This window comes from Xiphophorus maculatus, chromosome 4 (assembly GCF_002775205.1).
Source record: "Xiphophorus maculatus strain JP 163 A chromosome 4, X_maculatus-5.0-male, whole genome shotgun sequence".
In the NCBI taxonomy this organism is placed as follows: Eukaryota; Metazoa; Chordata; class Actinopteri; order Cyprinodontiformes; family Poeciliidae; genus Xiphophorus; species Xiphophorus maculatus.
The window spans coordinates 29,526,613-29,554,127 of record NC_036446.1 but is presented as its reverse complement, the minus strand read 5'-3'; the positions used below and the strand labels follow the sequence as shown (position 1 = coordinate 29,554,127).

General features: G+C 40.7%; 1 protein-coding gene across 1 annotated transcript; it reads right to left on the bottom strand.

Annotated features, from left to right (window-relative positions):
- Window positions 1-575: 575 nt before the first annotated feature.
- On the bottom strand, window positions 576-27,265 carry LOC102233499 (solute carrier organic anion transporter family member 3A1-like). The gene is made up of 10 exons (XM_005802497.2): window positions 26,836-27,265; window positions 23,564-24,023; window positions 7,467-7,565; window positions 6,331-6,600; window positions 6,084-6,248; window positions 4,764-4,962; window positions 4,042-4,177; window positions 3,790-3,962; window positions 2,414-2,478; window positions 576-2,170 (listed from the first exon to the last, which is right to left on the bottom strand). The coding sequence occupies exons 1-10, from the start codon at window positions 26,992-26,994 to the stop codon at window positions 1,794-1,796; spliced, it is 2,103 nt and encodes a 700-aa protein (XP_005802554.1). The 5' UTR covers window positions 26,995-27,265; the 3' UTR covers window positions 576-1,793.
- Window positions 27,266-27,515: the final 250 nt, after the last annotated feature.

Genomic DNA, 27,515 nt, shown 5'->3' with positions numbered 1-27,515 from the left:
TTAATCTGCACGTCTCTGTCAGTCCTGATAGAATTATGTTGTTGGTTTATCTGAATCAGGTATTTCTCTTTTACGCTACAAAGACAGTTACGTTTAAACATGCACATTTATAAGTGCATGTTTAAAGTTTGTTTTATTTTTGTAATCTGTACGCTTTCTGTTGAAGTGGAAGGAAAATTGGTCTGATCCAGCATGTACCAAGGCGTTATCATAGGATGTGATTATTTCTCGTTCACATTTTAGGTATGTCTGAAAATTCAATAAATAAAATTGGCTGAGTATCTCCCCCCCGCCCTAGATTTCTGAGAAATTTTTAGAGAATATAAAATATTTGAATAATAAGTCCCTTGAGGTGGCTGCTGGCGCAAAAACGAGAAGATTTTAGGATTGTATTTGAAACGTAATCAATTACAAATTTATTGATGGAATTTGACTTAATGTCGTGTTTTGATTGTTGATTCTATGTTGCTTTGTGTTTCTGTGTTTGTAATGATGTAAAGCACTTTGAAATGCCTTGCTGCTGAAATGTGCTATACATATAAAATTTGATTTTTTTATTTATTTGAAGATACATGTTTTGTTTCTTTTAAATATTTTCTTTTGATTTAATACCTAAGATAAGGTTTGTTTGTTTTTTCAACATAAGAAATAAACTGAGTATGAGTTTCGGAGAGTATTAACAAATGTTAGTTTTAAAAATCCTTCTGGTTTGGCTTCCAAGTAGCTCAGGCTTAAAAACTGTCATTATTTTCATCTCTACTCTAAACTCACCTGAGAAACACTCAACAGTTTTTTTTATTCGGATCTAAAAAGTAGGCATGACCCTAATATAAATCAACAGTGCTGGTCAGAAATTTACATACATTCATCACTGACAAGAAAGTCCTATTCATTTTGTTTTTGTTTCTTTTAAATCTCCTGTGTCACAGTAGAATTATCGTAACGTGGGGTAAATACGTGTTATCTTACATTATTTTATACAATTATTTTAAACATTTGGATCTGTATGCACAATAATACACACAAGCTTGATATCTGACCATTCTGCTCATCAAAGATAGTGGAGCTCATTGAAATATGTTGGTTTCTTGCCACAGAGCAGACTTCAGAAATAGTTTTTACATTTTCAATATGGCTGAGGTCAGAGCCGTTCCAGACACTTAAAGCCAGCCTTCATCACTCAAACCAAAACTAGTTTGGATATGTTTCAGTTCACCTGAAACCAGCTCACCAACACTGATGCCTTCAAACTCGACTGAAACTTGCAGCTGCCCACCGGGATAGATCAAAGAAAGTTGGTATGCTAATGGCATTAGCATAATGCTATGCTAATCTATCAATCAATTCTTGTAGAAAGAGTGGGATATGCTGGCAGAGTTATGCCAGAAGCTTTTTTATGACTTCAAAGAGAATGTAGTTTTTGGTGTTGCGCCTCACTAAAAACCCAACATCAACGTTCATGACAACGAGGAGTGAATGCGAATCTCTAACCAGCACCGTCCTTTTGGTTTCCAACACTGTCGCATTTTATTTGACCCTTCATTGCTTTCAGACTGAAAGGTGGAAAAAAAATACCACAAATGACTAAATGCGTTACTAAGTCAGTTTGTGATTTTGAATGTTTTTTTTTCTTTCTGTTTTTTGGAAGTCCCGTTACTGTTTTTAACAGATCTAATGTTTTGGATGAACAACGCTCTACATGTTGCACAACACCAAGAGAGAGAGAGAGAGAGAGACTGTACATCAGATCAGATGCACACTAACAGATCCTGCTGGCCTCGTGTAAATCGCCACTATAAAACCGACTCCATGTTGTCACTCGTCTCCTGGTCCTCCAGGTTGTATATAAACTTTGTCCTGTTACTTGGGTTCTGGGTAATCTCCTTACCCAAATTGTCCAGAGTCACATTGGAGGCGAAAAGTTCGGTGGGCGTGAGGTAGCCCTCGTTGTTCTTGATGTACCTCCTGTAGTTGCTTTTCAGGCACTGCCACGTGGTGGCGTACAGGAGGAACGCCGAGGACTTGAGCACGATGGCGATGCTGACGTACAGATGCCTGTAGGCCACGTTGTCGTACAGCATGCAGGCGCCCTTCTCGCCGCAGACCGAGCTCCAGGACAGACAGGTGGAGTCGATGCCCATACCAAAGATCAGAGGGGGAGGGATGAAGCCTGGAGCAGGAGGGAAGGAGGGGTTGTGGACAGACGGCAGGTCAAAAGGCCAGTAGGAGCACAGGTTTGAGCTCCCGTTCCAGCTGGGTCTGAGCTGACAGACTGATGAAATGCTTAAGGTAGGTGAAAAACCACTCTGACACCTCAGCCTACAGCAGGGAGAACTTACAGCGGAAATTGAAGCCAAACAACAGTGGGCGTGTTTTGACACAGTTAAAGTGAACAAATATGGATTTATCTTACCTATCAGCCTCAAGAGGAGGAAGAGAACTCCAAGAGCATATGATTTAAGCTCAGGACTTACAGTTCTGAGAAGAAAAACGAGAACAACACAACAAGAAAATAGATTAATGTGCAAAAGTAATCTCCATAAGGTACTGCTTGATCCAAAGTTGCATCAAGTTAAATGTTAGCTGTAGCATGGTCACAAAACAAAACCGTCGCTGGCGGCTGGACTCTTCCGTTAGCCTGTTGCTGTCATGCCATGTTAACCTGTTGTTAACATGGCAGTCTATTGACAATGACACTCATAGTCCAAAAAGATGCTTCTTATGTTAGTTGGTCGCTATGTGTCGTCCACACCCCACTCACTTTACTTTGTTTATCTTAATGAAGTGAGTTACTGAAATAAATGAATGTTTGATTTCATTTCAATATGAGGATCAATATGTGATCAAGGAACTACTGAGAAACTGATTGAAGCAGAAACTTGAGCTCCATGCTGCCGCCAGAGAGAAACTGTTTCAAGATGTAAAAACTAAACTTCGCCAGTGGTGGTATTGACATGGCTAATGTAAAAAGAGTCATCATTAGAATGTTTAAACCGCTGACATACATTTGTATTAATGATATTCCAGAGAAAGCTTCAAAGAACCACTCTGTATTTTCCTCTCTCTTAGCTGTTCAAGCACACGTATAGTCCTCAAAATGTTTCACTTGAAAGATGAAAGATGAAAGATGTTTTGTAGGTTGGAAAAACCATCTATTACTGTTATTAAGCTAATGTGTTTTTAAAAAAAAAAAACAATAGCAGACATGCTAGGAAGCTGGAATGGGCTAGCAGCAGAGGGTGGGCTAGCTAACAAAGCCAATAAGCTAAGTAGCTGGCTGAAATGAGCTTCTTGGGCTCGCAGTGTGCCGTTTTAGACACCAGAAAAGCACAGAGCAGTAATATTCTTCACAGTAGGCATCTCTACTTAAAAACGTCCGCTAAATTCAGCAGGTGGTTGTTCCATATTTACAGTGGTCTTCCAGCGCTCTGTACATGCGCTAGAATATAGATGATCTGCAGCTAACTTTTGTAAAGTGACACATGATTCTCATTTTAAATAGTCTGACTACTGCTCATCAGAATCAAATTAGCAAAAAAAGAAATGTCTCAGAAATGATTAAAACTGTTGTAGTCAATTATGCAAGTGGTATGGGTTATTTTCGGTACTTTGATCATTCTCATGAACGTGTGACATAACATTCCCGTGTGTGCCTATATTTCTATCTATGACACCTATTCTGATGATTCACTCGTACAACGTTCCTTTCAGGATGCTCCAACTCACGTCATCCCCTCTGACAGCTCCCAATGTCCCTGGCTCCCTCTTGTGGGCTAACTGGGGCTGTACCTGATAAGGATGATGACGGAGGGCGTCTGGGCCATGGCTCCGATCATGCTGCATACACAGATGACAGACAGGAAGGTAAGGAACGCATGCTGACAGCGGGGGCTGGAGCACTTCCCCGGTGAGGCCTCGTTCTCGCCGCCGATGCTGGGTATACACCCACAGCTGCTCAGGTTCTGACGCAAAGACAAGAACCAGACGGTAAGCGTTTCTCCTTCCTCGCTGTCCAGGAAAGTCTGTTTTGTCTCCACCTACTGGTTTGGTGCAGCCAGCGAAGCAGGCTGAGATGTAGGTGACTCCGTTGGAGCCACAGACAGGACTCACTGAGGCAGTGTAGCAGTTGCAGTTACTGTTGCAGCCTGACTCAGGTTGCTTCTTCGACTGCAGCGTCCTACAGAGGCAGAGGAAGAGCGTATCAGTGATTACCCCGAATGTACGCGTCAAGCAAGAAACTTAACACAGTAACCAATTCTGAAAGAACCAATAAACATGACATTTTGTCAATTGCCGTCATCAAGCAAATATGCATCAAACATTGATCAATGTTCCAGTTATTATTAATCAAAGGCAACTCTGAACAAGTGGGGGCTTAGCCTTGATTTAAAGGAATTCTGTGTCTCCAGTTTTATAGTTTTCTGGAAGTTTGTTCCAGTTTTAAGGAGCATAGAAACTGAATATATTCCTTTATTTAACCAGGCAAACCCCGTTGAGATCTAGATCTCATTTTCAAGAAGGACCTAAATACTGCTTCTCTAAGATTGGTTCTGGTTCTGGGGATGTAGAACAGACTAGAACGAGAAGACCTGAATGGTCTGGATGGTTGATACCACAACCTTTTGGTGATTACTAAATACTAACACAAGTATTAAGTTTTTTTAGAAGGTTTTCTGTAGTGCCTTACATGACGTTCACTTCGGCAGGAAAACTAGTTGAATAGGAATTGAGTCTCTCGCATCTTAGTAACTTAATGGTCTTACTCATTGTTGTAGGCCACCGTAACCCCAGCAACAGGCCCCGTGTCACAGCCCAAGAAGAGGAAAGAGACGTAGCAGGCCGTGGACACCAGGTTGACCAGCATGGCCATGCGGACCGCTCCGAGAGCTGAGAGGTTCAGCTTCTTAACCAGGAGCCCCCCAAGGAAGATACCCAGACAGGCACAGGGGATGGCGGTCATACCTGGAGAAGCAGAAGATGTCGACTGAATCATTTCCTTCCACGCAGAGGTTTCTACACAGACACTGCTGTTAATGTTTACAACTTTTAATAATGGTGACGATGGAAAATAAATGTGAGGGAATTGGGAAAAGGAAGAATTAGAAGTAAATGAAGGAACAGAATGCTTTTTTTTTTAAACAAAACATTTATTTACCTTGTAAAAGGCTTATCATAATAAACTGCTCATATCTGCACATCAGTGTATAAATGTGTGTGTTTGAGGGGGTGAGTGTGTAGTGTGTAGCAATTTGGGCGGTCATAATGACTGCTAAGGCGCTACATAAATTCAGTCTGTTTATCAATCACCATGTGTTAGCATAGCTCTGTGCTAATTTAGCATATTATCTCCAGTGTGGATGTCTTTGCTCGATCGCTGTTCCTCAGTTACTTTGAAGATTTCATTTTATTCAAGTCACACAATAAACAAGCATAATCTGCTATAACCCAGTACAGGAGGATATGTTGAGTAGCTGGGGTTGCTAAGCTACTAATTGTTGTTTACATCCGGGTCATTGCTAAATTTTGACTCCTTCTTATGAAGGTTCATAAGAAGGAACTTTCTTATGAAAAAGGCTAATTGAATAAGAAAATAAACCAGAAAAATATAAAAAAAATTAATAAAAGAATCAAAATGTATTATATAACAGTTAACATAAACAAAGACATTTTTTTTTAGTCACTACGTTTTTTTTACAAATTGATTATTAATCCATTAATTTACCTTCTTTCTAAACGTTTATCCCCTTTCTACCCTGTTGAAACACACACATATTTCATCATTCATAAGACTTTATGAACGATGAAATATTTGTGTTTTGTATGTTAATATTTTTTATATAACTATAACTTATAGAAAATGTGATTGTTTAGTATGAAAATTAGGTGATTCAAGCATAATTAGACATATTTCTGACCACTATAAGTGAAGTTATACAAAATGACGCTTGGTTTGTGTTGAAAATGCATCGACCGTCACTGGTGGTATGCATGTGCCACCTTGGCCATGTGGTGGCTTGAGAGGAATTCAAATAATAGTCTACAATCACTAGTCCAACATTGAATCAGGAAAATGGTCGCGGTACCTAGCAGCTGATTAGCTGAGGAAGTGGTGAGGTTGAACTGCTGCTCCAGGTATTTCCCAAGGAAAGCAGCAAAACCAGCAACCACAGCTATCTCCATGCAGGCAGCCAGCGTGATGCAGCTGAACACCGGGTTGGACAGAAGATGCCTGGTTACCCGGGGGATCACTGGAAGGAAGAAAAAAAAAAAAGATGCAAGTATAAAAGTAGTGTTGCCTTTATTCAACCTCCTCCTACTATATCTTCTCACCTCTCAGATGCTCCCAGACCGAGAGTCCGCTGTTCATGTCGAAGCCACGAAAGTCTCCGTTGGGTTTAGAGTCCTGGCTCTCCAGGCTCAAGGAGGTGGGCAGCATGGCCTGCTCACTCTCCCCTCGAGCGTCCATGTCCTGCTCGTCCAGCGCCTGAGGGAAGCCGAACATGAAGAGGGCCGACAGGAAGAGTAAGGCACTGCAGAGGAGGAAGCCGCCCCACCACGCCCCGATCCAGCGAGGGTCATCCGGGGTGATGTCCAGCTTACCTGGGCAGAAAAGGTGGGAGAAAAATTTACAGCAATCTTTATTAAAAGCTTCGGTGACAAGTGACTCCGATCTGTCCTAACCCCACTGAGAACCTGTCATCGCTTCTTAAAAATCACATGGATACAAATAAAGATTAAAAAACTGCTGCTGCACAGATCTACTTTAACCTTTCTATTAGCGAACGGTTTGAATAGTTCAAGTTGCAAATAATCCACTAATACCATCCGATTCTGGCACGCAATGATGCTGTTCGATCTGAGCTCAATTTCTCATGATTTTTCATTTATAACAGCTGATATGGTTGGCTCTTCACATGCCTGATTTAAATCGCACATGTCAGTCTACGATCAGTATGGAGAGCTAAGACATGTTGGATAACAAGTTGTCAGTGGTGTTCCCCAGGACTCTTAGGCCTCCTAATTTTTCTGCCTTTTGGGGCTTCTTTTATGAAACATGCCATACATTTTCATACTTTACTGTTAAATGGAAGGTGTTAGAAATGATTAATTATGTGTGTTTGATGGGACGACAAAATGTAAGTGTCTTTAATTTTGCACACAAAAAGTTTTTTCATTTGGCAAAGTATGTGGATAGTTCAGCTATTTACAGTGCGTTGTGAAACATGGCTTGGTTTTCAGAATTGCGGCTAAAACAGACCCCTACATTTCTACTGGTTTATTCCTGGGAAGATGACTAGAAAGAAGAAAAATAAAGTGTGAATTTGAATGAAATAAATAAAAAAAAACAATTTAAGTAAACTACAGACCTCACTTTGAGCTTTTACAACAAATAGCTATTTGTTGTAAAAGCGTTTCCATCTATTTGTTCTGGTTAGTTTTGCGACGTTAACGAAACGGCTACTTACTGGTATCGATGAAAACAGCATCAACGTAGACTTTGGTACAGATGGAGCCTAGGATGAAGCCACAAGCTGGGCCGAAAACTAGTGTTGAAAATAAGATACCTGCAAAAAAAAAAAGAAAAGGACAAATGAATATTAGATATCAGATTACATATCAGATAAGTTAGACGAGACAAAAGCGAGAGCTAAATTTCACTCCTGCACCATGACAGATGAGGTAAAACAGCTCATTTCACCTCATCTGCCAGCAGAGGGCAGCATTGCATTAAGGCCAGCTGCTTTTAAAGGGAACCTGAGGCAGACCACTTCTTCTTTGCCCAGTTCCAAAATTTATACCTCCCAAGGGCACAGTAATGCACAGTCAACACGTTGCACAGACGTATCGATCTAAGACGAGATAATGCAGTGGCATCAGGACTGATCAAGCAGGAAATGGCTTCTTTGCGTATGAGTACACTCATGCAGCAGCCGCCTCACTTTGGCGCCGGGGCTAAGAGCTTCCCAAGAGGTATCAGACCAGGCAAAATTGTGTTTGTGTTTGGAGCAACTAATATGTTACAGTGAATGGGAACGGTAAGTGCAACAAGAGGAAGTGATGGGCTGTCTGCTAATAATAAGCCCAAAGTAGAGAAAGTGCTGCTTACTCCTGGTACAACAAATTGACCATTAAAACCCTATAGAAATGATTTTATGATCACTCTTATATCTATTATCAGGGATAATTTTTTTTACAGAGGTCTGAATCTACTGAAAATCTCAGAGAGAAAAAAAACATCTCAAAGCTATTAAAAGTTAGTTACCACTTGCAAAGTTATTCACACACACATTTTGTCTGTCTTAAAAAAGACAAACTTAATCTAAAGAAGGGGAACTCCAGCACTTCAACTTGACAGATTTGAATATGCATATTTCAGTCACAGACGAGCAAAAAACATTTCAATGGTGGAATAATCTCTTAAATAAAAAGCAGTTCTAAGTGCTTCATCAATCACATCCAATAAAACAAAACGTTTACAAGAAATATATAGATGAGCGTATAATTACTCTACAGTAATTTCCCAAACTACTGTAGCGTTAGCCAAAAGGGGAAACATTTGGCTAACTTTTTGTTTGTCACCATGAAGATTTGAGGAAAACTGATGGGACCAAAAATAAACGCTGTTTGGCGGACACCAAGCACTGTACATCACCACAAACACACCGTCGCCGTTAGGCATGGCGGTAGCAGCGTCATGCTTCTCGGCAGGAAGGCTAGCAGGTAAAATGAAGGCAGCAAAAGTGTCTGGAGGACAATTTGAAGGCCTTCCAGAAATTGTCTGTCAAAGGATTGAAAACATTCAATTATCTCAGCCAAAGAGCATTGGATGTGAAAGCGAGATCCCCATGAAACCCACAAGAGTTTATGAAATGACTGCAGCAACTATTAGAGAAACTGAATACAGGCGTCTAAAAATAGAAGAGGATGCACACGTTTGAACTGCTGGAGAGCGTTGTCTACTAGTTTGTCAATAGACATTTAAGTAAAGAGCTTGAAACGTGGAGCTTTGGGCGAGGCCAGGTTTGCCATTCAAGCAGCTGAATTTTGAGTTATTAAAAAAAAAAGTAATTATATTAAAGACTAAAACCTCAAGTAGATGAAGAAATCACAAGTGTAGTGCCGGTCAGAGGTTTCCGTCAACTCATTATGAAATGTCAGAAGAAAATGAGTCATTAGTTGGTGAATTTGAACAGTTCTCTTTTCAAGTTAGAATGATGACATATGATGTCTATGTCAGATTTTTTCTTAAATATTTCAGATAATCACACCATCCATTTATTTTTTTTGTCCACCATAAGTAGAAAAAATCAACAATTACTTCAAGCTCATGCCGTTGAATTTTATTTGACTTTTTTCATGCTTTGTGCTGTAGCCTGAAAACAGAACAATTCAAAAAGCCCCAAAATTATATAACTTTCATCCACACAGTCTGTGTATTTAAACTTCTAACACACACTGTAACTATTACACTAGTTATTGCATTGAACCTAACCTGAAACACATAGCTAAGCTCTAAGGCAACTGAGACCTTCATAAATATGATGTGTTTCTGTGATTAGGTGATTGTTTCAGCTTATTTCTGCTTTAATGCCTTCCATAAACTGCTGTGCTTTGCTTATTGCACATTTTATCCAACAATTACATTTGTTGAATGAGGTACAAGCCCTGTAAAAGCTTTTGTACATGATTTCAGGCATAACACTTATAGAAATGGTTGAAAAGGTTCAATAATTTCTATTGGAACTGTCACAGATCCAGCCCTGGGAGAAACCAGGAGGTCCATCTATATGTCACTGATTTCCATTACAGTTGATTCAGTCTGCAGTCAAACATGACCCCGACCATTAGCAACCTCAGCCAGCACGTCTGACAACTCAACAGCTGACCAATAGATGCACTCCTATATCTTCATCTGCCCTCCACCAGGGGCCAAACGGGCAACACATGGTGCTTAAAGGGGCAGGATTATGTATTTTTCAGTCACATGGTGCCATTTTATAGCACAGTCAAATAGCTATATTACCTTCAGTTGTTATAAAAATGCAGTGTATATCAAATATAACTTAAAAAACAAAATGACTTTGTAGTTTAACACCTTTAAATTGGGCCTCTCTTAAAGAAAGTCTCTGTCTCTTTAAGAAGCTCCTGCTTGTTCTGAAGCTCCGCCTTCAGAACGTCATCACAACATGGCTCCTCAAAGGCTGGTGCTCGGTCTCACCAGGCATTTTGCACAGCTGAATGGTTGCCATGGGAGATTAAAGGGTTTAGCACACGTGCATGAAAGAATCAAAGCAGGCATATTTTTGATGAGCAAATCAAAAATATACCTCGACTTAGCATTTCACAGCACATAACATAATGAAAATCCCCTTTAGTCAGTTGATGTACAGTATGTGATGTGGCGGGCAAACACACATCCAGCAGATGATCAGATCAACAGCACACCAATGCTCTTATCTTTAATGGATCCAAACCAGCCTCAATAAAAAAGTGATCCAAAGCCAAGTGCCTGGAGCAACGTTCAAAGGGAAACGGCTGATGATAACAACAGCAATAATATTGACACAGATGTGCAGGGAAGTGTTATGCAACGGCAATGAATTAGAGAAAGAAAATGTAGGAAGTGGGTTCAGAAAGGATGGAAGTCTGTTGTGAGTTGCTGCTGCGGTTAGAGATATCACTGCAGTCGTTGCCTGTTGAGGCACCGAGCCTTTGATGATGTACGCCGCCGCTTTGGTGATCAAATGTTAGGTTGTCTTCTGCTGGAGAGATTGACTAACTCAGTCAACCCAAACCCTTAAAGCTCATTAGATGCATCCCATTTAGGCCTGTCACGATAGCAAATTTTGCTGAACGATTAATTGTCTCAAAAATTATTGCGATAAACGATAATATTGTTTGAAGACCTTTTTACACTGAAAATGATGTAATAATGCATGTGATTTCTTGCCAAAGTTAGATACACTTTATTTTCAAAAGAACACTAAACACTGGAACTGATAAACAAAATAAACAAAACAACCAAAAACAAAAATAAAATGGATTCTCAGTCTTATTAATAAAAAATGTACTGGAATAAAAACTAAACAACATAAAGCCAAAGTGTAAATAAATACTGCATTCAACCAAAAGAGGGCAGATTATGAAGTCTGTATATTATGTTGCCCTTCAGTAATAATTAGATTTAAATAGAGAAGATGGGCACATCGACTACCTGATGCAATAGTTCACACTACACGATTTTTGCTCCTATTTTTCCCCTTACAACAATCTTAAAACATTGGTCTTTCTAAGATTGTGTGGTGTGTTATGGTAGATCATCGTTGCCGCTCTGATCTAAATCAGGGATTTTTCTCCACTGGGATCTTAAGGCAGCCTGTTGAATGTGACAGGCAGCCAATCAGAAAGCGTGGATTCTTTCTGAGGGGAAATTACGGAGGGGAATCCCAAACAGCTGACATGGCGCAACCCGAAGTCCAGCGGACATTGGAGATGATATGTGGAAACAACATTAATGTTTATTCAACATGCAAAGAATATAGAAATGACAAGGGGAGGAGTTGGAGCGAAACCGGTAACTTTTCAGCTGTTCTTCGTTAACGTGATGTAAACAGGTTCTAATGATTTTCATTCAGTCAGGACTTTACGCTGACACTAGCCACATGCATTGCAGGTAGATTGTAGTAAAGCATTGATTAATACCTGGTTTTAAAATTAGTTCACTGGACTTGTAGCCATTATTTTGTACCCATTGTTGGACACCACATGGCAGGACCGAACCTGATCGAACCGTTATACCTAGGATTTCTGTCGGCTAATGTGTGATCTGTCAGGTTCGGCCGACAGCTCTAAGATCGTGTCGTGTGCGCTGGGCTTTACACTATGGAAATGAGGAAGGGGGGAGTCAGTGGAGAGCACCGGAGTTGAGCCTTTTTTCATTCAATGTCATTAACACTGAGGAAAAGGCCGGAAGAGACGATAATGCCGATAATTAAAATGACGTCGGTAGTTTTAATTTATCGTACGATTAATTGATTTATCGTTTATCGCGACAGGCCTAATCCCATTAAACATGCATCCATACATCTAAACCAGCTTATCCTTGCCGAGTCACTGGTGGCTAACTACTGCAGTCACTGGGCGAGAGGCGGTGTACATCCTGGTCTGGTCCTCCAGTCCATAACAGCATTGAACCTTTAGTTATTGCAGAAGACAGGTTCAAATGTTGATGTCTAATCATTTTCTTTATTTTTGAAAAAAAAGTTATTTATTTACAGGTTTACAACAAACATTAACATCAATATACTTTGAGAAGCACTCTGAGTTGCCTTTGGCCAGAATGTTGCCTTAGGCCTCGACTTAGCAACTTAGCAGTGTAATACAATCTTGTACACACCTCTTGTTGGCCTGTCATATTCTTTTTAGAAAGATTCTTCCCATCCTTACGAAGACTGAGAAGTGTCTTAAATGTTTTCTACTTGTGGGTAACCTATCAGGCTGTTACGGGATGTACTTCCAATTGACAGGGCGTGATCTTATAACCCTTCCCAGATTGACGGACAGCAGCACTGGTCTCTAGAAGCTGAACAGTCGATGCGCAGTCACGTGGTTTCGGCACGTTTGTATTCACACGCATCTTTCATACAATGGCACAGACCACCTGGGGGACAGACCTCCACACCGCTACCCTATGACGACACGGTCTCAGAACTAGTCCCGCACTTTTCCGCAGACAGCGTCCTCCGTTACAATTTCCTTCCAGGAGATATTAACCACTTTCCAGTCTTACTACAGTAGCTATTTAGTGAAGAATGGTACAAATATACATAATTCCTCACCACGTCAAATACATGTTCCTCAAAAGTATCCACATATCCTGCAGATACAAAACCTGGAAGTGGACCAGTTGAAGAGAAATATTAATATTGCCTTCTGAAAACATGGCAACAAACTTCTGACCAATCACACAATACTTTGCACAGAGCTCTATGTCAATGAGAGATGATTCTGGCAATTCGGATGAAGTATGTGTTATCAGATGCAGTGTGCCTCCTTCATACATGTATCCAAACTTTGTTAAGGTCAATCAAGTACATTGGGTTAGTACTGTCTGGTTGCGACTTACACAGTAATTCTTCCATCACAGGGAAGTACCAAGGATGTTCTAATCAACACATTTACTGACAGTCACTAGAACTTTTTTTGTTCACATGTCGATACACGAACTGACCACTGAACACAGACCACCCCTTCAGTTCAGAAACATCAGCAGTTACAGTAATAGTTGTTGGTTTTTTTCAGTTTGTAAGGCCGTCGTAAAATGCTATGTGCACACTTTATTTTATTAGACCCTGACATTGCTCATTATATGCAGTAAGCACAGCACTGAGAACTTGCTGCAGTTCAAATGCAGTGAACCTAAGACTGCAGACTGTTGTTCACATCTTCAGCTGAGCTTCAGAGTAGTTTCACTTAGCTTTAATTAATGTGACTAGAAACATAGGAAGTGATGGAGTGTGACTTCAGTAAACCAAAGAGTCTAGGGGACGGTTCTGTACACTCTGTACATTAGGTACAGAATACCATGGGAATTTTGGCTGCATCTCTGATCAGTGCTCCCCTAGTAATTTTAGGTGGACGGCCTCATCTCGGTAGGTTTACCGTTGTGCCACACTCTTTCCATTTCCGGACCATGGCTAGAACAATTCTCAGTGAGGTGTTCAGAGGTTGGGGAAATCTTTTTACAGCCTAAGCCTGCTTTAAACGTCTCCGCAACTTTATCCCTGACCTGTCTGGTGTTCTGAATCATGTATAATTTGCTTTCTACTTCACAATTGCATAGCACTTCGTTTTGGTCTTTCATATAAAATTCCAATAAAATGCATTTACGTTTGTGGTTGTAAAGTGGCAAAATAATGGAAAAGTTCAAGGGGTATGAATACTTTTGTAAGCCTCTGTTTATGACCCCAATGAAACACATTGCAGTTTGACAGATTCAATGGGTGCATGCATGTTTTTTATCAATGTAATTTGCAGAATACCAGGCGATAAATCCGGTGCTTCCTCTTCAAAAGGTCCAAATAAAATATGACGTATCCACAAGTGACGGGAATCATTCTGGAGATGATAGTAATTCCAGAGCCATAATAAGTCCTCTGTGCTCAGCAGTCGTAAATAGAGCAGCAGAGAGGTCACACTGTGTGGGACAGGGCTGCTCTACCTGGTCACGCTCCCTGCACATAAATAATTTCACACTCAGACTCACATTAAAGCACAGTTCAATCGCTGGCCCTTCGTTTCTTGGCAAAGGTGCTCACATAAAACAACCCGGGCCCAGACCGAACGGACCGGGCGTGCTGAGTCAGTGTCCATTCCTTCCCCCGCTGTCCTACAGTGGAAGAGTAATAACCCCGGCGGAGTAAAAACATTTTTGCTGCAGTGGACTCTCAACTCGCAGCCCCACGCCGCTTCGTTTGACGTATTACCGAGACAAAACAGAGGCTGAGGTATGATGAAGGGGAAGATCAGCGGACTTTCTGCAGACCGCTCTGGCTGCGTTTCAATATATGGAGGGTCGCATGGCGTTACGGTTCCTTATCACAATCGGCTGCACCGTTGCAGATTTGCACTCTGTTTCCGCCATGTTTTCTTTTTGCAGAAAAACCAAATAGGTTAAAGGTTTGTTCAACATTGTACTTTTAGGAAAGATGGACTTAATGTGACTAATCTATTGGATATAATAACAGTGCTATGCTGACCCAAATCCAGTTGAGAATTGGTGGCGAGACTTATGAAATAAATAAAACATCATGTTCACAGATGTCCTCCATCCAATCTGACTGAACTTGAGCTATTTTGCTAAGATGAATGGCCAAATCATTTAGTGTCTAGATGTGAAAATGTGTTTGAGACACAGCCCAAAACGGCCTGCAGCTGTAAAGGCGGCTCTTCATCAGGCTGAACCAGAGGTGCTAAATGCCACACTTTCCAGATTTTTATTTTTCAAAGATTTTCAACTCAGGTGTTATTTTACACTTTGATGCTAATACACTACCTTCTGTTGGTCTGTCACATAAAATCCCAATGAAATGCACAGAGGGGACGTTCACGGTGTGCGAATACATGGCGTTTGAGGGACTGTGAGTCCAATTTTAGAACAACAATGTTGAGTGTTTGTGTTCTTTGGCACAGCACTACGGCACAACAGTCTGCATATCAAGTGGCTACGGCCAGGGCCTCCATTGCACTGCATCTAAACCACAGGTGGCAACATGCCAGTTTCCAGTCCTAAACAATCGCACGCAAACAGATGACTGGCATCACGCTGTTTTTTTGTTCTTCCAGACACAGAGCTTCAGTTGTAGCTGCATTCATATATTTAAATCTACAACACGAGAACCAATAACACTGCAAACATCTTACCAAATGCGTTTGGTGTAGTTTCTAGCGCAAATAACTTGGCACATTTGAAAGAAGTCAATAATTCCTTAATATTGATGAAAAATGTACTAATTCCACTGGCTGATTATTTCACTTATAACAAGTCATTTTTCTCATGTTATAAGTGAAATAATATGCCATTGGAACTAGAACTTTTTAAAATCAATATTAAGAAATTATTTACTCAAAACATGCTCCTATAAACTGCTGAAAGAAATTACTTGTAAATTAGTTTTGTCTTAGTTCAAGTGAGTTTCAGTATTTGCTCTAGAAACTAGATAAAAATACTTGTCCAGTATAAGGCGTGTCGCTGGACGATACATTTTTACAGTAACAATAATGTTGTTTTGAGATCAGTTTCAAGTAATACATTGATGATGGAATTATAATGGAAGTTTGTCTTCTCAAACACTGATCAACTTTAGTTCTGTGAAGAACACCTCACGCTGGAACTGGAAAATATTCCAAATCTCCGAAACATAAACGACAAACAAAAACGGAAATAAAAAACTACTTGGAACCAAAACCACGAATCAAATGGATTATAAATCCTCTGTAAACAAAACTGCCCTTCAAAAAATATTAAGTCATCAAAATGGAAATTATTGCAATTAATTGATTCATTGCTTATTGTACCAGACTTAGGCCAGATTCTGTTTTTTTTGCAATGTAGCATTACTACAAGAGTGAAAACGTCAGGGAGGTCATCACCTAAAAACAGAAGCGTATCGCCTGCATGCGTTGCTGTTAATCTTCATTTTAACCTGAACAACCTGACGCTGGAGACCCATTAAAAGCTGGAGGCCTGTGAGTGTCCCACAGTGTTGCTGTCTGGCTAACAAGAGCAGCACACACACGCTGCGCTCTACTTGCATGTAGAGCTGGAGCTGTTTGGGGTCTGCCTTGCTGTTACAAGCCATAAAACCCATCATTAACAGACGCTTCTTTGTTCAGACCCTTAGTGTGGTGAACAACCAGCGGGACGCTTGTTGCCTGTTGAAGCTTACTTACCTCAACCTATCAGTCAAGAGAGGGACAGCAATCAATAATCCAATTACAATTTGGCTCTGACATTAGAGTCTACACAGCTAAAGTCTTTAGTCTTTCTACAAGCAGCCATTTTCTACCCAGGACAATGTGGCTTACTTTGAAGCTCTAAATCTATTTTTACTTCACTTTAATCTGCCAGCAGGCACAATGATCTGATGCACCGGCCACCGAATGACAAAAAAAAAAAAAGAAAAACGTTAGGAAAGAGAGAGGCAATCAGAAAAACACACATGGGACGTGGGTAAGATTTTAAAAGCTGTTCTGACAGATCCAATCCAATTACAGGGTTCTGGGTAAGTATTTGGCTCCTTCCAGATGCTTTCAGATCATAATACTAATTTCTACGACGAACGTTTGTCAGGTGGTGATTTAATGTATGCTAGAAAAGCTAACCCTACAATCAACAAGACTTGTTGGGAATACACTGTACAGATCTATAGCTATCCATTAAAAATGTGCGCAAACCTTTGTTGATAGTCCGCTACAGTAAAATAAAACACAACTTTGCAATTGTGGCATTTCCATTAAGCAAGAAATGCAATTTAAATCACATGTGAATAAATTTGTTCACACAAAAAGTCATTTCAAAAACATGTCGGACCATCATCCTCCAACCACTTCCTGTTGCCGTCTTTGTTTTTTCCGGCAGTAGCAACATCTGGCTGCTGATCACACGACTTGTGGGATCAGAAAGGGTTTCCAAGTTTGGCAAACTATTCTAATTTTGATACAGCTAAAACAACGACCTCATTCCAGCGGCAAAACCTTTTACAAGAGTTTTTTTTAAATAAGTGGGTTTTCATAAAGCAAATTTATTTTTGAAATGTCAAGTTGCACAATTTTTAGGTTAATGGAAGTGCAGCTAATGAGACGGGTTAGGATTTTCTGGAAGGTGTATATCCTGTTACATCTCATGAGATGCTGCGTACTTAGCGTTAGTATTTCAGGGAAAGAACATCATTATATTGCATTGTGATTCTGTGTTTGTAATGATGTAAAGCACTTTGAAATGTTTTGCTGCTGAAATGTGCTATACAAATAAAATTTGATTGATTGATTGATTGATTACATGTTGAATGTTGCAAAAAATCTGAGGTGAATTAGGAGTGCTTCCATCGATCGGTTACAACCAGGCCACTCAAAGTGTCATTTCGTCAGATATTGATGCTACTTATGGCTGTAATAAACAAGATGTAGAGGTGACAAACATGGACCACACATGTCTCCGAGTTGGACAGACCCGCCGGTGGATCTGGGAATTATCCCAGCCTGGAGTGCCTTTTACCGGCCACTTCAGGCTGACAGTTTCTCCCTATGCGCTCAAGGGTTGGACTTTAAAATCTTTCCTAGTTTGGTGCCTCTAGTTTGGTATCCAGTGAGGCACAGATACCACCAGTGGGTGGGAAAGTTTACTACATCAAAAGTAATTCGGCAAATGTGCTTCCATCTCCCCTTTAGTGCATTAATTCTTTTCAGAAAAGTTAAAATCCATGTCAAACGAGTATAAACACATTTTTCAAAAACTTAAAACTTTGCTGCTTCCATAAACCTTTTCTAATGCAACACTTCAAAATGAAAAAATAAAAAACCGTTGATAGAAACACAGTTACTGTCAACCCCACACCGTTTCTCAGTGTGACGGTGTGGGGTTGCTCTGCTGCTTCAGACGTAGAATACTTGAGATCTGCTCTACCAGCCATCAGTTCCTGACCTTATCCTCAAGCACTTTGAATTGTGTAGCCAAAAAATGGTTCATCGAGCTCGTCAAACAACGCCGCCTTTAAATGGTGGTGGCAGAAAAAACAGAGCATGCACATACGACTTTCTAGACGACAGCGCAATTTTGGCACCTCAACAGCAGCACCGCCACAAGACGTAGCCACGGCGATCGACGTGCCTGGCGGATCGAATAACACACAAAAACATGGAACGGAGTGCGGGTGGTGGTGAGAATGGATTGATGTTTGTTATATTTATGTGTTGAGGGGAGAGATTGAGGAGGTTACAGCCAGGACAGAAGTGAGAAAATGGCAATCAAGTGCTTTTCAGCCTTGTTTTCAGTTCTTTAAAGGAGCAGTATCATGTATTTTCCATTTTCCCACCAGAATCAAGTAACTATGTTAGATGCAGTTGTTAAAGCAATGCTATATACTGTATATGTATATGAAATATGACTTAAAAGAAATTTGATTTCATTATTTAACCTCTTGGAATTGGGTCTCTGTCTTTTTAAAAACTCCTCCTGGTTATGAATTTCCACCTTCAGGAAGTCACCACAACATCTCCCCTCTATTAACCTTTTAACAATGTTTTTAGTAGTGATGAACTGAGAAGTGGCTCATATAATGATCTCAGCAGATACACAGTTCCACCCAGTGTTTGCTGACTGCTGTTGGCTAGTCTGAAGGAACTAATCGGGGTAATCGCGGTGCAGGGCTGTGTTATGAGACGGAAGCTTGGGAGCTTCAGCTCAGAGGAGGAGTTGCATCTAGGTCCCACATGTTGCCACGGGAGGATTTCTCAAACATGGGTGAAAGAATTAAGGCAACAATGCCGGTATGTTTTGGATGTTGAGATAACACTATAGCATGATGTAAAAAAAAAATTAATAATTATTTTATGTATTTTAGAATGTGAACTGGCCACAATCCTGACTTGAGTCTGATAAATAATCGGTGGCAGAAGCTAAAGATTAGGGTGATGGCAACAAAGACTTGGACTTCATCAGTTATGGGAAGGGTTTGAGTCCAATAGTATTGATAAAGATTTTTTCCCACTTATAGATCATTGTCTTCCTGAAAATGTGGCCAAAGTTATATTTTGCCAAAAGTGAATTTGGCAATAAAATTAGCACCTCTATTTTGCCTAGGGATCATTTAGGCCAAAGAAGAAATTATTTTTGGCAAAAATATGACTTAGTCTGTTATTTTAGGAAGGTGTTAAAGTATTTTTTGACATGACATTTTTAATCCCTATTTTGACATTGTTTTAGTCTCATTGTCTGTCAAAAACAAATTGTTTAGTCGAATGAAAATAGTTCTAAATCAGCATCAGAGAGTGGCATGAATAATTTTGGGGCTAACTGTACATCCGTACTTAACGGTGCAAATCAGATGCCAACAGGAATTAAATATGTGTCGCTAAATAAACTCCACCAGGTGCATGCGGTGTTCAGTGTCTTCTGCTGAGTGGTGAAGTCTTAAATATTTTCTTTATTATGCATCTTCATATAAGGAAACCCTAGTCAGTTCTGTATTGTCTTCCCGTTTTTTTATTTTTATATTTTTAATGGAACTAGATCCAGGAATACATAGGCTCATATATTTGTGTGATCTGATGGCGAACCTGACGGAAACAAGCTAAAAATATTGTGTAACAGATGCTGAGAGAGCAAATTAAAATCTAGAGACTGGTTCCCAGAACTTGATTTGTTAGATTGACATACTGTCTGAAACTTCTGGCTTCTACGATACAGTTTTATTTAAAGAATGGAGAAACAACTTTGGATTTTTACCCCCTCTTTTTCTTTCTTTCTCCTTCTCTCTACTTACTCTGATGGCTATCCGCTAATGGCAGGCTGCTGAGCTGCATGAAGAACGGGAACGGCACACAGCGCTGTCTCTCGACTGTTACCTAGGTAACGTTGACAGACAGCCTATTATGCACGTTATGTCAGCCTCCTAGTTGTTACTGTAAGTCAGTGCGCTACTGCCAGCCCTGGGAAAGTTTGCTGATGTTCGCAGAAAGTGCTTTCCTCCTGGGAACCTAAACTATATGACTGCAAGCAAAGTACAAGACACAATATTCTTCCTAACTTTGCCTGTGCAGAATTCCACTTGTTTTTTTTTCAACTTTCAGTACCTCCCATAATTGTGCAATAAAAGAAAACCATAACATGGTTTTCAACAACTTTTACAGTTATATCGTTAGACTTCCGGACTCCGTGCCTCGTGGAACCACCTTTCTGGTTAACGCAAATGAGCTGGAAGGAAAAGAACATATTGCTCCAAATGATTTTTCTCAAAATAGTTCTAAAAAGCATAGTGTGGGGTGGACATTTATAGTATCGATTATCGTGTATCATGATAAATTTTCATTTATCGTCATCACAATAAATTCCAGCTAATGGTGTTTAAAACCCTCCCAAACTGCCTTTATTGTCAAGATTGATAGTTTTACTATTTTCTCCACTGTTTGTTCAACGAAAGCATAAATAAATACCAAAAAAATACCGTGATGAAAATCATACATCTTTATATGACTGGTGTCATAAAGAAGCGCTTTACAAATGAGAATTTTTTTTCTAAGAGGATAATTTGTGTTTGTGGGGTGATGATTACCGTGACACACAGTCACAGTTATACAGTTACCTAAAAAGGATGTAATAAATTGTTTTTATCGTCCCTTATATCGTTATCACAATAGTACCGCATCACTTTCGCATAACCAAAGAAATATCACATGACCATCCTCCTCCTCTTCACCTGCAGAAACAAACAGCAACAAGATGAAAGTAAATATTGGTTGTAAATATCTGCCCAGTTTATGTCTTGGGCCGATACCAATATGTTAAAAAATGACCAATATCAGCCGATACCGATGTTAGCACCGATATATCGTGCATCACTAAATCTATAATTTACTAATTAGCTGACTTCTGAAAGCAGTTGGTTGCAAAGGATTTCCTTTTGTGATATTGAAGTAAAGAGGCTTGAATAAAAAAAAGCAGAAAAGAAAACGCAACATGAGCAGTGTTTGAAAACCTCGTGTAACCCCGTTTTGCTACTGGAGGCAAAAACATCCAACTTTGAGGCAGCTCCATGCTGATCACTGATACCTACTATGAGCAGGACATGTTTAGCTTTAGCTGTGGTTGCCAACTAAACAAAATGCAGTCTAAAGGCTAGGAAACAATTTTCCTCATTTTGCACACACAGCAGATGGTAAACTTAGAATCGGGCGCCAACGTTATAAAACCAACCTACCCTGACACATCAGTCCTGGCTGCCGCAGCCGGTGCGGCGATGCAGATTTCCTTTACAAAATTTATGCTCCTGAAAAGGAAGCAGGAAGGCCAAAGTCTACCTGAGCAGTTTCTGATAATGTGCAACGATTTGCTAATGGCTACGTCCAGCACGGCGATGATGATGCAGCTTGTCACACGACCTTTTAAGTCATAAAGCTGCAGGTGTGCAATCAGCATCCGATGCTGGCAGCATCACACGGCGTCTGTGTCAAACCGTAAAAGCACCTAAAGGGACCCATCAGGCGCTGTTGCGTCTAGTTCTTGGGACTATTAAAAACACAGTTCTTCTCCAGAACAAGACAGGCATAAAACACTACTCAGAGTTTAATGAGGAATTTCTTTCTTTTTTTTTTCTTTTGCTTCCATATAACCATGAAGCAACAAGGTTGTAATAATCAATTCTCCACAATCAGTGCACATAGGCAGGATGAGCGTCAGCTCCCCTGGGTCTGAAATCGAGGTTCCCAACAGGTCAGAGGTTGAGTCTAAGGCTGTAGCGATTCATCGGAGGACCCTTGATTTTCAAAATTCCTCTGGGCTTCGTTAAATTGCGTTTTAACATTTAGCCCCATATGTTCCGGATGGATAATTATCTCTCTCACTTCTGCCAGTGAGCTGTTGACGAAGGCTAAGTGCTATTAGCAGCTAGACAGCAATGTACAGAAAGAAGCATCACCAAGAAATAGACAAAAAGGGTCAAAAGTGTGGAATCTCTTTAAGCTAAATAGAAAAGATAACACAGCTTGGTGCGTGTACTGCAAAACTGAATTTACACTTCACAATGCCACGTCCTCAAACATCTCAGCGGGAAACAGCCACTACAATTACTCAATCATTTACTAAAATAATTGTTTAGCTCTAGTTGAGTCCTTCCTGTGAGTCAGGGGTCAGTCTTTACCTCAGTTGGAAGAGTTCAAGTACCTTGCAGTCTTAATCATGACTAATGATGGGGTGGACCCCGAAATGGATTAAACGGATTAGGTCCTACTCTACAGTCATAGGTACTGTTCTCTTCTGTGGTGGAAAAATACTTAGCCAAAGACCAAGGCTCTTGTTTTACTAGTTCATATTTGTTCTGACCCTCAAATGAACAGGTGGCTAGGCACAGCTTTATAGAGAGGATGGGGAGGTATTTAATTAGGGAGGTGGAGGGGACTAATTACAACCACAATGTGTTTAGGATGTTGTTGGGGGATGAAAGGATGGGTGTCAAAAGACTCACAAGAAAAAAAAAGGTTGCATCCATTTTTGGGCTAATATTTTTTGTGTATCTTGCAATTCCATGGTGTGCCAAAGCAGACTCGACTTTCATTTCGTACCCTTTGAGTAACTCACCCATATACAATGAAGAATACTTATTGTGGATGTGGTCATCAATGTGCAACACACCCAGAGACTCTGAGTCTGAAGCCAAGGTTCTCAATTGGTGAAAGGTTGAGTCCTTCTAGCTGACAATTTAACAGCTGACCAATGAACCAATGGAGTCAGTCTTAACAGCTGACCAATGGAGTCAGTCTTAACAGCTGACCAATGGAGTCAGTCTTAACAGCTGACCAATGGAGTCAGTCTTAACAGCTGACCAATGGAGTCAGTCTTAACAGCTGACCAATGAACCAATGGAGTCAGTCTTTACCTTAATTGGAAGTGTTCAAGTACCTTGTGGTCTCAATCACGAGAAATGATAGGATATAAATTGATTAAATGGGTTGGGACCTAGCCTAAAGTCATATAGGTGCTGTTCTCTATGTGGTCATCAATGTGCACCTGACCTGGCAGCTGTGAATAGCTTTATAGAGGGAGTGGAGATATGTCATTTGGGAGGTTGGATACAGTTTACCCCTATATATGTCAAGGGAATGCCTTGGGATTCCTCACAATGTGTTTACGACTTTGGAGGAGGATGAAAGGACAGATGTCAAAAATACAAGACCCACCAGAAAAAAAACTTTTATCCAGTTTTAGACTAATGTTTTTATGTACCTTACACTCCCATCGTGTACCAAAACAAACACTTGACTATCATTTCGCATCCTTAGAGTGACTCACCTATATACAATGAAGAGTCCTTTTTGTGGACATGGTCATCGATGTATGACACTCCCAGAGGCTGGACGGGAGTGGCCCCGATGCCGAGCAGAACCTGAGCTCCGATGAGCAGAAGGTACATCATGTTGGTGTTGGCTCGGTTGCCGCAGTTAAAACCAGAGTCCCGATTCTCTGACCTGGTTTTGTTGGAGCAGATGACCCTGCCGTCCTCGGCATGCCACGAGTCCCCTGCCTCATACTCATACTGATGAGTCAAAAACTCTGGCAGAGCTGAGAGCAGCGCCCCCAATGCCATGACGATCCCCCCACAGCCAATCAGCCGGGGCCGGTGGGCCTTGGCGCCGAAGTAGCTGACAAACAGGATCAGGGCCAGGTTGCCGATTTCAAAGCTGCTGGCAATGACGCCCACATCGGCACTCTGGAGGTTAAAACGTCTCTCGAGAGTCGTCAGAACACTTACCTAGCAGGAAAACAGAAAAACAATGAGTTTTACAGGTGTTAGCCAGAACCATTCTTGTGACTTTATCGCACACAGTCTCTGTGTATTTAACCATAGTAATTGTTAATTAGTAATTGTTCATAGAATGCATTTTCAAGTCAAATTGAATGCTTTTCAATAAGAACATATTTTGTGACATGCAGTAAAATTATGCTAAGTTCAATATGCAGTATGTGTGTAGCTTGGTAACCCTCAGGTTTCATGGCAGGTCAGGAGTTGTTTTTAATATTAGTTCAATCAGAAGATAAAATATTAGACCCAAGTCTTGAATAAGACTTAACCACGATTTAACCGAGAAAATCAGACAGAAAAGGAACAAGTTTTGTCATCTTTTAGGAAAGGATGACAAAAGCCATTTCTAAGGCTTTGGGATTACAATGAAACACAGTGAGAGCCATTATCCAGAGAACAGTGGTGAACCCTCCTAGGAATGACAAGTCTACCAAAATTGCTGCTAAAATCCATCAATAATTCATCCAGGAGGTCACTCAGAAATCTCCTTCAAGTCTAGATTGGTGTTCACAATTCAGCAATCAGAAACTGAATCGTTTGAGGCTCGTTCCACTGAACCTGCCTCAATGAAAGAGTTCAAACGGCAAATCCACTACTGACCAAAAAGAACACAATGGCTTGTCTCATATTTGTCAAACAACATATTGATGATCGCAAACACATTCGGGGGGAAAAGTCTCTATGGACTGATGAGATAGAAGTGGACCTTTTTGCTAATGGTGTCCCATTATGGTATAACACTAACACTGCGCTGCCTAGAACATCAAGTCAAGCCTCAAACATAGTGGTGGTAGTATGATGGTCTGGGCAGCATTCCTGATCAATTAAAACAACCACAATAAGTTCCATTAGAATGATTTTTCATTTTTCTCTTTTCTCTCTCTCTTTCTACCAAAAACTGTATAACTGAAGTCTTAAATCTGGTCCATTGGTCTCAATCAACTCTTTTTATGGAAGGACAATTTTGTCTTTCAGAGACTTCAAAATTAATTGTATTTGTTCCTCCTTTTGTTGTGTCTACTTATTTTTGGATATCTAAAATGTTTTCCAGTTCCAGTGTTAAATATTCAATAGAATTTAAAGTTTGTTGGTCTTTGAGAATGTGCTCTTGTGTTATTGTGCCGCTACAATTATATTACTTATTACTGGAAAATGGTCTCAAAACAACAATATTATCAGTAATCTGGGACCATTTATCATCTAGCAAAATGAGTTATAGTGTCAGCCCTGGACATACATTACACTACAGAAAGAACACGTGTGATAGGATGTCATTTTACTGAAATACACACCAGCATTCTGGAATAAAACATCATAAATCAGGGGTCTCCAAAGTGCATCCCTGGGACCATTTGTGGCCCTGATCCAAAATTTATGGCACAGATTTATTTCACCACACTAGTAACCTAAAATAGTTGACTTTACTAGAAAATTGCGTGGAAACCCGTTAACTTAAGTCATTCCAGTTATTGCACAACGATGAAACTAAACCGGTTTAGGTGGGTTAGCTTAGAGCTTCATTGCAGACTGTTGATGGTGACATGCCTAAAACAAACTAAAGTGAAAACTAGAAAACTTAAGCAACACACAATCTACATATCTTTTAATAACCACATTCTTCTTTTCATGTCTTGTAACATGATAGTACACAGCCCCTCAAACACCCAGGAACCTTTACTGGGCTAGTATTAACTGGGCTAAAAAAGAAAAACAACAACAAAAAAAAGAGGGACTCATATCATGTTCTTGTAGCCTAAAGTACATCTAAAAAAGATATTGTGTATTTAGTTTGTTTTTACAAAAGAACATTTGTTGCATTTTTCATAACAAAACAGACGCAGTTTTTGTGGCTCAGATCTACTTTTAACAATTTAGGGTCACATTTCAAAAGGTTTGGACAGCCCTGCCCTGTTGTCATGGTGAACATGCCTGACTCAGTTCTAATAGCTTGTACTGCAGGATGCACTGAAACACAGCTAAAAAAAAAAAAATTTTAAATAATGTCCTTTTCCTCAATAAAATCTTGCACCGAACAGGCAGTACAGTAATCAGACTATGTCGAAAGCTATCAGAGGACAAACCAAAAAAAACAAAAACAGATAACTATAGCCACTTCCAGGAAGTGGTTAGATGATCCATTGGACTTAAAATGAAATCGGAGATTTTGGATTACATGGGATGAAATATGAATTCTGCCAGAGGTCGTAAACTCTCTCTCTCTTTTTTTTTTGTTTTACCATTTTCTTCACTACTTGGGACCAGCTGCTGCTGATCTATTAACACCAGAGCAATGAGACGGGCTGGGGAGAGGCTCTGTCAAAGGAAATGTGGTGTTAATGGGGAAAAGAAAAATTTCTTGTGCCTTGTGTTGTGGAGATCACGTCATCTCCTGGGCCTTTGTGTGTGTGAAAGGCCTCCTGCATTAGTTACCGAGGCATTTCTGTGCAGAGAGCAGCAAGAGCCGGTAGGAATGGACCCCCCAATTTCATAACCTGCTTCCACACTGTCCACAGACGCATAGACGCATATGTTCCCCAAACAACGTGGAGCACATTGGCGCTGTGACGCTGTCTGGTCTCGTAGACACACACACACACACAAGCAGGCCCTGATGGGTGAAGCAGCAAGCCATCAATCAATAGCCGTGTTTACTGAAGGATGCCATTATGGTAATGGGATGGGGAATAATATGGCACCGGATGAGGCGCCGCATCGTTCTGCCCGTGACCCTCCGTCATCAGACGGACATGTCTGAACTCACCAGATAGGCGCCCACGGTGCCCTGTGCCAGCATGAGCGCGCATTCCGCCACCAGGAAAATCTTGATGTTGGAAAAGCAGGAGGTCTTCTTCTGGTTGTCATCCTGCTCCGGGTCGTCCGTGCTGCTCCTCTCGGTGCAGATCTGGCTTTTCACCTGCATCCTTCGAGCTCAGGCTCCGCTGGGGTCGGTCGGCGTGAAACTGAGCGGGTCCGGTCCGGCGGAGGAGGGCATTTGGTTAGGACGGCCGGTGAAGCCGCGCGACGCCGCGAGAAGAAGCCGGACTGAAGGCGTCTCTTCCGAACGGAGCGTCTCTGGGGCCGGGGGCGCGGAGAGGAGCACGGTCCGCCCAGGAGAACACAAACACAGAGACCGTCACAGACATCTCCTCTTCCTTCTCCTCTTCTTCTTCTTCCTCCTCCTCCTCACCAGTCCTCTCGGTGGATGTCAGCCTACGTAGCTGCGCGTGTATGGATGACGGCTTCCAGCACGTACGACGACTGGATGTCGCTTCCCTACATCCGGGATGCTGCATTAGCTGCGCTCTCATATTTCGGTTTATTTGTTTTTGTTTTTTCAGATTAATAGCACCTTTTGGAAAATTAAGCAAGTATTAAACATACTTTTCACTAAGACCACATTCCTGTATTTTTTTTATTTTTCATTTTTATTGGCCAGTACAT

Excerpts from the sequence above, each read along its gene's own strand:
- LOC102233499 (XM_005802497.2), bottom strand. The coding sequence starts at position 26,994 with ATGCAGGTGAAAAGCCAGATCTGCACCGAGAGGAGCAGCACGGACGAC. Across the intron at positions 6,249-6,330 it reads GGTCTGGGAGCATCTGAGAG|TGATCCCCCGGGTAACCAGG; the intron begins GTGAGAAGATAT and ends TCTTCCTTCCAG. Across the intron at positions 3,963-4,041 it reads TCGCTGGCTGCACCAAACCA|AACCTGAGCAGCTGTGGGTG; the intron begins GTAGGTGGAGAC and ends TCTTTGCGTCAG.